Source organism: Haliaeetus leucocephalus, unplaced genomic scaffold (genome assembly GCF_000737465.1).
Source record: "Haliaeetus leucocephalus isolate CR32 unplaced genomic scaffold, Haliaeetus_leucocephalus-4.0 Scaffold165, whole genome shotgun sequence".
NCBI classification, from domain to species: domain Eukaryota; kingdom Metazoa; phylum Chordata; class Aves; order Accipitriformes; family Accipitridae; genus Haliaeetus; species Haliaeetus leucocephalus.
Genome location: NW_010972601.1, coordinates 739403 through 749412, shown reverse-complemented (window position 1 = coordinate 749412; position 10010 = coordinate 739403). Strand labels below are relative to the sequence as shown.

At 52.5% G+C, this 10010-nt stretch overlaps 1 protein-coding gene across 1 annotated transcript; it reads right to left on the bottom strand.

Annotated features, from left to right (window-relative positions):
• Positions 1 to 1432: 1432 nt before the first annotated feature.
• IQCD (IQ motif containing D) lies at positions 1433 to 6870 on the bottom strand. Its single transcript, XM_010563389.1, has 4 exons — positions 6178 to 6870; positions 4677 to 4910; positions 2916 to 2987; positions 1433 to 1717 (listed from the first exon to the last, which is right to left on the bottom strand). Exons 1-4 carry the CDS (start codon positions 6868 to 6870, stop codon positions 1433 to 1435), a joined length of 1284 nt encoding a protein of 427 aa, XP_010561691.1.
• Between the last annotated feature and the right edge of the window lie 3140 nt (positions 6871 to 10010).

Below are 10010 nucleotides of genomic sequence, written 5' to 3'. Positions count from 1 at the left end.
CGCCGCCATTTCGCGACCCCGCCGACACGGGGGATATCGTGACTTTACTGCGCCGAGCCCTCCTTTTACAGACGGGCTGCGAGGGCGACCGAGCGGTCAGTGCTTTGGCGGAGCATCGGAGAAAGCTCTGGAGAGCGGGGGGGGGCTTATGCGGCCCAGAGGAGCCCCGTGGCCCACCACGGTTCTTGTGCCGTCACTTCAACAAAAACACTGAAAAAAAAACACTCTTAAAGCTGTTTTAAGAAAAGGATGACCTGGGAAAGAATGCAAACCAGCAAGAAAACGTGGAAAACCTACAAGATCGCTACGTGAGCGTGTGTGGGGCAGAGGGGCCAGCACGAGGGGCGGCAGTGCCGGGCCGGGGGAAGGTGCTGTCAGAGCTCACATAAAAATCCTTCTTCTTGGTGCCGCCTGCCTCGCCGGGAGGAAAAGCCCTGTCCCCTTCGCCTGCTCCCCCCCCCCCCACCAGCCCCCGGCCCTGTTTTTTATGATCTGGGTCATGTCTGAGGGGGATCCCTCTCCACAGCGAGCCCAGCAAAGCGCCACAGGGACCTGTGGCAGATGCTGCCCTGCCAGGCATCCCCACGTCCACCCAGGCCCCTTCCCTTCATGTATCCCCCCACACACTCTCCCAGTCCCGGTGGTGGGGGGGGATCACCTTTCTCTGATCTCTCTAATCTGCTTTGATCCTCCCCGATCGCATTACTGCTCGCCCATCGCCTGCACGTGCGCCTCTGCCTGCTCGCTTGTGGCAGTCCCACCAGCACAGGCAGCCCAAACCGAGAGCTCCTGCCAGCCTTTGCCAGGGTCTCGCAGGGGCCTCGTGGGTACAGACGGTGAACGTGACCTTGGGACCAACCATCTCCGTCTTGTGTGACAGCTGGGCCGTGACACAGAGCAGGAAGGCTGGGCTGCTGCGCTGGAAGGGGGAGCGGGAGGGGTGGCACGAGGCCCATGGGGAACCCCACAGCACTTAAAGGGTTCCAGCAGGCTGGCGGCAAGCAGCGAGACAAGGTCTCGTGAACAAGCGCCGTCAGCACAGAGTGGCCAGTTTGAGGCTGAGCAGGGAGATGCAGGGCTGGGGCTGGCCATGAAGTGAGCAGCAGCGGGCTGAGGTGTGGGTGAAGGGGCTCCCCCAGCCCCTGACACCAGCCCTGGAAACCTCTCCAGTGAGCACACTTGGCTCCGAGCCTGAGGATCTGGGCTAGACATCCTCCTCCTTGCAGAGAGGTAGCAAAGCCGAACCTAAAATGGTGAGGCATGCCTTCACACCACTGCTTCAATAGATTCCAACTATGAGAGGCAGCCCCAGCCCTGGAGAGCTTGGGCAGTAATGCAAATGCTCTCTCAGATCTAATGCTTTTATCTGGAAGAGCTCAGTCCCAGTGAAGTCAGCAGCTTTGCCAGGAGGAGAGAGAATAGATTTTGTGCTTTATTTCTTAGTCTTCTTGCCCTTGCCCTTCTTCTTCTTCTTCTTCTTCCTTTTTGATTTGAAGAGGGACCGGACCAAGTAGCCTCTCCAGAAGGCCTGGATGCGGGTGGCAGCAAGGGTCATGGTGGTGAATTCCTTCAAAGCCTGCTCCTTCTTCTCCTGGCATATCCTGCGCTCCTCCTCAATCTGGGAATACTCCTGGAGAAGCACAGCACGTTTCTCCATCAGCAGGGACAGCTGGGCCTTCTCCTCGGTGTAGGCAGCATTAACATCCTCATACTCAGCCTAGTAAGACAGCAGAATCCAGGTACAGCAATTTTAGGAACATTCAGTAGCTCTTCCCTGTACATCCCTAGGTGAGGGTTCTTAAACCTATCCTGAATCCAGGCAGAACCATGACTGGGAGCTGAGCTGAGCCTTTCCAAAGGGACTCAAAAAGGAGGCATGTGCCCAGTACTCGGGGAATTTCACGAGATGCCAGGTCCTACTATCTTCATGCTCCTCTGAAAAATACTCTCATAATTCTCCCTGTGTTGCAAACAGCATCCACCCTCAGCTGGGAACTCTCACCAGGTAACGACAAAGGCAGGTCCAAGCCCCTCCTGCAGATGCTCTGTGCAAAAAGACGTATCACTGCAGTTTGGGTAAGGCTGAGCCTGAGCTAACAACTTTGTTAAGAAGCCATTTAGATGAGTGGCACTGAAGCCTAGCTGATATGCTGTACGCTGTTGAAAGCATGAGAAGAGCCAGACCGTGTCAGCTTGGAAAAGGCCAAGTACAGGTAGTTTTAATGGTGTTGCTGTACTTCCAAGCTCAGCAGCAGTTTATGGCTTTTCTAATGCCTTTGAGGAAGCCACACGGAGGTGGAAGGTTAGGAGAACCAGCAGCGTGGATGTGTGTCTGCCTTAGAAAGTTTTCCCCCAAACCTGCCATGACATGGTGCTCCAGCCACCCCGCAGACAGGAAACCAAAATAATCACATTGTTAAACATCTGACAAGGGGGGACCATTTCTTACAATTAGCAGCCAGCTTCTAGGCCCCTCCCTACCTTTTGCTTTGTTAGTTATCCAGTAGCTTTTATCCATTTCCGTAAATAGGGCAAGAACAGGAAAGCAACTAGGGCCTTCTCAGAGATGAGGTTGAGGGGTGCTGATGTGATTCTCAGCTTGTTGTGGTTAAGTTGGATGCCAAGGCAGCAGTATGCAGGCTGTTCATTTTCTTAGCACTCAGCACAACTCTCAAGGGGGACAGCAGAAACAGGAGCATGATTTGGACACCAGGTAGGGCCAACAGGATAGAGGATTGAAGCAAAAGTGAAAAACCTGTTCCCTAGCATCAGGTGGGCATGTCTGAGGTCCACTGAATCTGAAAAACTGCCCCTCACTTCCACAGCCTCCTGTGTAAGAGCCATGTGTCCATTTGGACAGGAATCTACCTGAACATATCACCTCATGGGAGAGCAAAGCACTTCAAAGTGGATACCTGTTTTTCTCCCATGTCTGTGTCATATTTCTGGATCCAGTTCACAATTTCCGTCTCTACTCTGCATTTCCTCTGAAACACAAAGCAAGATAGGTTCCTTGCAGGCACCTGAAGCCTGGTAAAAAGTAGCCCAAGTTAGAAAACAGTGTAGCTTTGAAACCCAGCATCATTATATTGAGTATAACACCTCCTCCTTGTGGCAAGCTTCCTTCAGCTGACGCATATTTTTTTTTGCCTTGGTTTAGGGATTCTCGTCGGACATTACCTGAGGCCAAAAAGGACCTTATTTGGTTTACAGCATGGAGCTGGGGGATTGAAATGTATCTGAAAGGTGCATTCTGCAGTAGGAAATGAACATGTCTGATGGTATGTGGCATGTCATCGATAAATTGGGGCAACCACCCTAAAATTGAAGCAATAGAGAACTGCTAAACATGAAAGTGGGACAGAAAGTACTCAAATGATGATACCTTTTAAAACGAAGAGATATTTCCAGCTGTAAAACAGTTTAACAGTGCTATACTGCAGTATAACCAGGTATGGGCAGTTTACCCCAAAATGCTCTATCTGTGCTCTGTGGAATCATCAAGAGAAAGATCAGCTAGAGCTCATCACAAGTGCCACACGATTTCCTGTATGACACTGACCCAGGATGTCCCAAGGGCTCCCAGGCCATCATGAGGTCAGACCTCAGCTATTTAGACCACAAGTACAATCTTGGGCCACACAGGGCCTAGAGGATGTGCTAAGGAGGAGGAAAGGAGACCTCTGTGGTCAGTAAATCTGTCTGCCTCAGCATTAGAATGAGCTGAGCAACTCATCAACAAACACTGCAGTGGCCTGCAGCCTCAGAAGAAACTCCCCAGTAAAGCCACTCCATTAAAGGAGGTGTAAATGGGTAGATTTGGGATTTTGTACTGTGGCTCTAACTTGCACTTAATGCTTTGTCAGCGCCCAGCCCCACTGCCACTTTGCTCTACAACGGCCAATGCAAGAGTGAAAGATGCCTCATTACCAGTGTGTGCTGTCCTGCCCGTGGGAGGCCAGTGCTTGTTTGGAGTAAATACCTAGTAGGAGCAAAACGAGGGGGAAAAATGCTCTTTTTCCAGTTCCATATTCTCTGTGCTCTGTGTCAGCAGCATGTTCTGCTCAGGACAGAGCTGTTGATACAGAGGCCTGAGCCTGCCTGCTGCTCCTATTTCCTCCTTCTGTATCTGCTCAGCACTGTGATAAATCACATTTCCCCCTCATTCAACTCAACCCGACTACTTGGCTTGTGTCTTCAGCAAAGTGCCAGACAGAGTAGGAACTGCTTAGCTTCCAGATCAGCTGCGCTCAACCTTGAATACTACAAGGAACTCTAAAAGATGGCTTTATATAAAATTTGCTCTGCTTACCCTACACCAAATCCCTTGTTTCTTAACATATGCCTTGCCTAGTAGCCTTGCTGCTCTGCACTCTGACTAGACCACAGCCTCTCTAGCACGTGGTGTCACAGTGCTGTGTAGAGGTTTTCAGAGCTAAGTCAGCGGGCAGGAGGAGGACCTGTGAGCAGGCTACTTCCCTGCTGTCGCTGCAGGGTTGCTTTCCGCTGGAATCAGCAGAGCATGAGGACAGAGCAGGTACACTGTGACAAACAGCATGTGCATCCTGCCAGGAACTAGCAGGAACCAAGTAATTACTTGCAGCAGCCAGCAGCCAGACCTGACAGCACTACAAAAGGTTTTAAATCTCCTGTTCTAGAGCTCTCCTCCCATTTACCTTTCTGAGAGCCAGCTCTGATGCTCGATGCTCCAGTACAAGTGCATTGAGTTGTGCTCCTAGCTGCTGAATGTCCTGCTGTAGCCTGGCACACCTGGCCTGGGAGGCTTGCAGCTCTTCTTTTTGCTGTTTTTCTCCTTCCTGCTTGATCTGCTGGATGCCAGCCTTGCAGACTTTGGCCAGATCTTGCATGCTGGTTTTGAGGTCTTTGATCACATTGTCCTTCTTGTGAATCTAGACCCAGAAAACAAGAGAAAGAAATACCATCGAGAAATGCCAGTGAGGCATAAAGTGGGCAGGAGAAGTAAGGCACCCTTGCAAAGGTGCAGGAGACCTAAGAAGACACCCTGCTGATCTGGTAGCAACAAGGACCTGCCACTGCTGGTTCAGGAAACAGAGTTAGATTTACACAAGGTGCTTTGGAAACCTTCCCCCACTGCTCCTCTGGGAATCTGTTAATAAAGGTAGAGAATGAACAAACCATACCGAGACCCACTGGCACTGCCGTAGGAGGAAAAGCCAAAATCAGAGCCACTGGAGTGAGCCCCGTGGTTCCCTCAAGCTTTGGATTAGGCTCAGAGTGACTGTCTGGGGGATGCAGCTCAGCGTGCTGCCTGTGAAAGAAATCCTCAGCTGGGACCAGTGAAACAGATTTATTCATGATGCCCTGGACAAGCTGCCAAATTGCACATAAAAATCTCAAGTGTCTCGATTCACGGATCTCCAAGGAGCGGAGCAAATGGGGAAAGCAGGCCCTTGTCTCCGTTAGCACCATTCAGTGCAGCAAGCACATGACAAAACCTTCCCCCCGACCCCTCTTGCAGGAAGGAGAAAGAAAAGCATATGTAGAAAACAAAGGATTGCTTGTCAGGCGTTCAGGGGCTTAGATGCTGGCACAGCCCACGGACTCACAGAAAGAGCCTGGGAAATTCCCATTCGTTTATCTGTACCTCAGTTGCCTTCACTGAAAAAACGAAGAATTCGTATAATCACATATTAATCATAAATGCTCTAAGGCAGCTAGTATTACAGAGTTGGAAGTCACAGAAATGTTAGTTTTAAGCAAGAGTGAAGACAGAGCAGATATTAAAAATGGATTTTAATCAGGGCAATCTCTCCCCGGAATGACTTTTCATCATTTCATCAGCAGTGAACGAAGTCTTGCGCTGGCAGCTGCACCATAGCCCTGCCAAAACACTACCGCAGCAATTTGTGCCTGTCCTGCAGCTCCTTTTTAAACTCAGTGACTTGTGGCATTCAAGTTGGCCAATGAGAACAGGTTCAAAACATGCCAAATTCAAGTTTAAAAATATCAAGCATGCAATAAGCATTTTTCATTATATTTTACAATTAAAATAGTGTCTTTAAATACAGGATCTGGTTTAGAAATCATTTCTGGCACTTCCTTTTTCGTAACTGCAAGAAAGGGATCGTTTTTTAGCTTACCAAAGTTTTGCTTCAGTAACACTTTGTTGGAAAACATATTCCCACAATATCATACCTCCTCCTCTCGAGTCCGGATTGCTGCTGCCAGTTCTGCCTGTAAAGCTGTGATTGCTTCAGCGTTTTTCTTAATCTGGAGGGAGATGTCTTCCATGAACTTAATCTTTTCTTCTTCTTCCATGGGACTAGTCAGGAGTCGCTCAAGCATGAAATTCCTGAACTCCCCAAAGGCTTTGATAAACACTTCAGCTGGTGACTCTCTCGCCCGGGCTTCATATTTCAGAGCCTGGCAAAGCAAAGGGTTGGCCAGTAAGAGTCTCAGGACATTTCTAACAGAACATTTCAGACGTTGCTCTAGCAAGCAGAGACAGCCCCGTTGTTCCTCAGCTCTCGTGGTGTCCTCTTCTTCCCAGCTGGCAAGCAGGTGCTCCATTTCGTTTGAAAGCTTTTGGTGCTCGATCAAGTTGTTTGTGATCTCAGGTCCCAACATATCAGCAAACCTGTCCAGAGAGTCAATAATACATGGGATCAAACTGCTCATTTCCAGCTTGGCAATTGTCTCATCCAAGATGGTTATGATTCTTTCCGTCTCCATGCTATCAGGTTTTAACTGACATGGATCTAATGCCTTCATGGCATCTAAAGTGATCATTGCCTTCTCTGGAGTTGCCAAGCCCTTCACCAAGGGCTTCTTTCTTTGCTTCACATCCTGAAGTGATACTTGGAATATGGCTGGATCCCCTGCTGCCATGGCTTCAGTTAAACACTTGTGAGTTGAGTGTTTTGAGGTCTAGAAAGGACACAACACCTCTTACTCAGTCAAAGAACATCAAGGTCTCTCTGCTGCTGCTGTCACATATTCTTCTCACTTGGATTTTATCTCTAAAAGGAAAGCATGGTGACAGCATTAGAGAAACAATGTAATTTGGGAAAACCTGGGCGTTTCAGATTACTCCAGAGTTCTCCCTGGGTCTGTGCACAGGGTCAGGACATGGGGTCGTGCATCAGAACCCATCTCTATCCAAGAGAGGCTGTTGAACACCCACGGGAAGGGAGGAGAGTAATGGACTCCTGACTTTGAAGGGTGGTGGGGTGGGGAGAAAGCTCCCAACTGCTTCTGAGTAGCAGCTGAGGCGGAGAAGCATGCATTGCAGCTCTGCAATCCCTAGAGGTGTGTGGAGAGGGGCCACCTTGGAGGGAAGCGCAGGGCTGCCGGTGTGAAACATGCACCTCCATCCTTCCAGGTCTGGCTCTGCCAGAGGTGGGAGAGGGGATCTGGGTGCCTGGAGGGGCTGCGCTGACGGGATGAGGGCAAGAGGAGGGGGCAGTGAGGGGGCAGCTGTGGGGGGGAGGCTGACAGGGAGTGAAGGGTCCCCTCGGTGTGGGGCTGGGGGCACCAGGGGAACCCAGGGATCCCCCGGTTATGGGAGAGTCAGCGCTCGGGGTGTAGATTCCCGGTGGGGAGGACCCCCCGGGTGAGGGTCAGGAGGATCCGGGGAGGCGTCTGAGGAGAGGCCCGAGGCCTGGAGGGACAGCGGCCCAGGGGGGGATCCCGGGGGGTCGGGTGTATCTCAGGGATCGGCTCCCGGGGGCTGTCGGTCCCAGGCTGCCTCCAGTCCCTGCAGCTCACTCGGTCCCGGTCCTGGTCCCGGTCCCGCTCTCCACCGCCCCCGGCCCCGCTCTCCACCGCCCCCGGCCCGGACACCGGGCCCAGTCGGCCGCCGTAAGAGTCCTCCGGTTGCTAGGCAACCCAGACGGGGGTGGGGCCTCTCCGACAGCCTATGGCGATACAGCGTTTGCCCCGCCCCGTGCGGCCCCCAACACCTCAGCGTCGCCGATCGTTTGATGGGCAGCGCGGCTGTCCAATGAGACGTCCCGTGGGCGGTGAGCTGCCGTGAGGGGCGTGGGGAGCCATCTCGCTGGCCGAGGGCCCGGAGAAGGGAGCGGCGGGGAGCTGAGAGCCGGGAGGAGGGAATTGGCGGCTGTGGAGAGGGAAAGGATCCCGCTCTGTTTTTCTGACAGCTGTATAGTAGAGAAGAGGCGTCCCGAGCAGTGTCTGCTCACAGCAGCGTTCCCTCGGGGCTCCCCAGCAATGCATTCCTGAGAGTCCTAAATACAAGCCGAAAAATAAACTTTATACCCCCTGACATCAAGCATGTCCCAGGCCCTGGCCAGTTGTAAAAGAGCAAAAATGAAGTAGGGGGAGTGTGTCGATGAGTCGGTGTCCAGGAGCCCTGTGGGGGCTGGCTGTGCCACTGAGCATGGGGAAGGGCCTGCCAGCTGTTGGCCGGACAGACAGACAGAGGATGAGGGAATCAGACGGACAGAGGTATCGGGAGGACGAGGGAATTGGCAGCAGAGCCATCCACGGCACCCACGGGCTGTGACATGGGGCCTTTGCCAAGGAGAGCTTGCCGAAGGGCAGGCACGCTGCGCCGAAACACCCTCTGAGGACACGGCGTGTTCACGCACCTCAGGCAGGCTGGGGTTACGGGAATTCAGACCGTGTTGCAATATTAAATCAGGCAGAACAGAGAGTCTGACGAGGATTTGGAACGTCAGAACACCAGCAACAAAGAAATTACCCTAGCTCTACTATTAAAGACGACTGATTTTATAGGACTCCATTCACGGCCATAGAGATGCTAATAAACTCCAGCTGATTAAAATGCTGATGCCGCACATGCCCAATTAGCTGGTTGCCCATGAATTAGCGACGTCTGCAAAGAACATGTTGGCCCTTGAAAGCTGAGCGCGAGCCCTGCCCTCGCCCTGCTGTGCGGTCAGCGAGAAGGATGCATTTGGGGAGAGGAGGGCTTTGGTTTCCAGGAGGAACCTTGGCGAAGTGCCGAACGCCAGCCCGGGCTGCTGGTGATGCCAGCTCTGTCCTCGGGGGCAGGAACGAGGATGAAGCAGTGGCACGGCGGCTGTGGCACCCACGGGCAGCCTTGTCCCAGGTCTCGGCCAGCGCAGCGCCGCGCAGCCCTTTCCTCACGTGAGCAGTCCCTTTTATTTCTGTGCATAGCATGTCCGAGCCCGTGAATAAATCTCCAGCACTGGGGACTGTGCCCACTGGTCCAGCACATTGCTCGTTATTAATTATTTCCCTGCACAAAGCAAATTAGGGTCTGGTGATGGGAGATGCAGTGGGACTACCAGGGCCAGACTTAAGGCCTGGAACTGGTGAGGATGGATGAGAGGACACCCATGGAGGGGCCAGGCTTGCCCAGGTCTGCTGCCCCGCTGTACAGAGCAGGACCACGGGTCTGGCAGAGATGCAGGAGGAGGGCAGAGCTGCAGAGAGTGAGGAGGGAGCAGGCCTGTGTCGGCTCTGGGGTGTCAAACTGGACATATCTGGCTCATTACCTGGCTGGGGAAACAGTGCCACACATGGGCCACCTCCTGCCCTCAGCAACCCATCCAAAGCACCAATTCAAAGGCAACACCAGGATGCAGTGTGAGGCTAAGTCTGGGCTTGGGTCAAAAATGCTGCAGCCACTGGCACAAACCCTAAGCTGGTAGATATCCAGCCTGCTGTGGGTTAGAGCCTGCTTGCTCTAACTGCAAGTCTGGGACAGGCTGTCCCTCAGCCTCCAGCGAAAGCGCAGAGCTGTCCAGAAACACCTTCTCATGCTCTAATTTGGCAGATAAGATCTTGTGATCACCCATGATTTCCCAGCTGCAGGGTGATCAGGAGACATGGGATTTAAGCACAGTGGGGCTGTAAGATTACAAAGACGATATGCTGTCAGTTTTCTCTTTCCTTCACAGCAGTCATCACAGCAAAGAGAAGCAGCCCTTGAGACGTGGAGAGCTGCTGCTTTTTCTGACAGGGACTTCAGGGATGAATGCTGACCTCCATGAAAGGCTGCCACTTGCCCTGCAGACATT

Excerpts from the sequence above, each read along its gene's own strand:
- IQCD (XM_010563389.1), bottom strand. The coding sequence starts at position 6,870 with ATGGCAGCAGGGGATCCAGCCATATTCCAAGTATCACTTCAGGATGTG. Across the intron at positions 2,988-4,676 it reads CAGAGCTGGCTCTCAGAAAG|AGGAAATGCAGAGTAGAGAC; the intron begins GTAAATGGGAGG and ends TTTGTGTTTCAG. Across the intron at positions 1,718-2,915 it reads CAGACATGGGAGAAAAACAG|GCTGAGTATGAGGATGTTAA; the intron begins GTATCCACTTTG and ends CTGTCTTACTAG.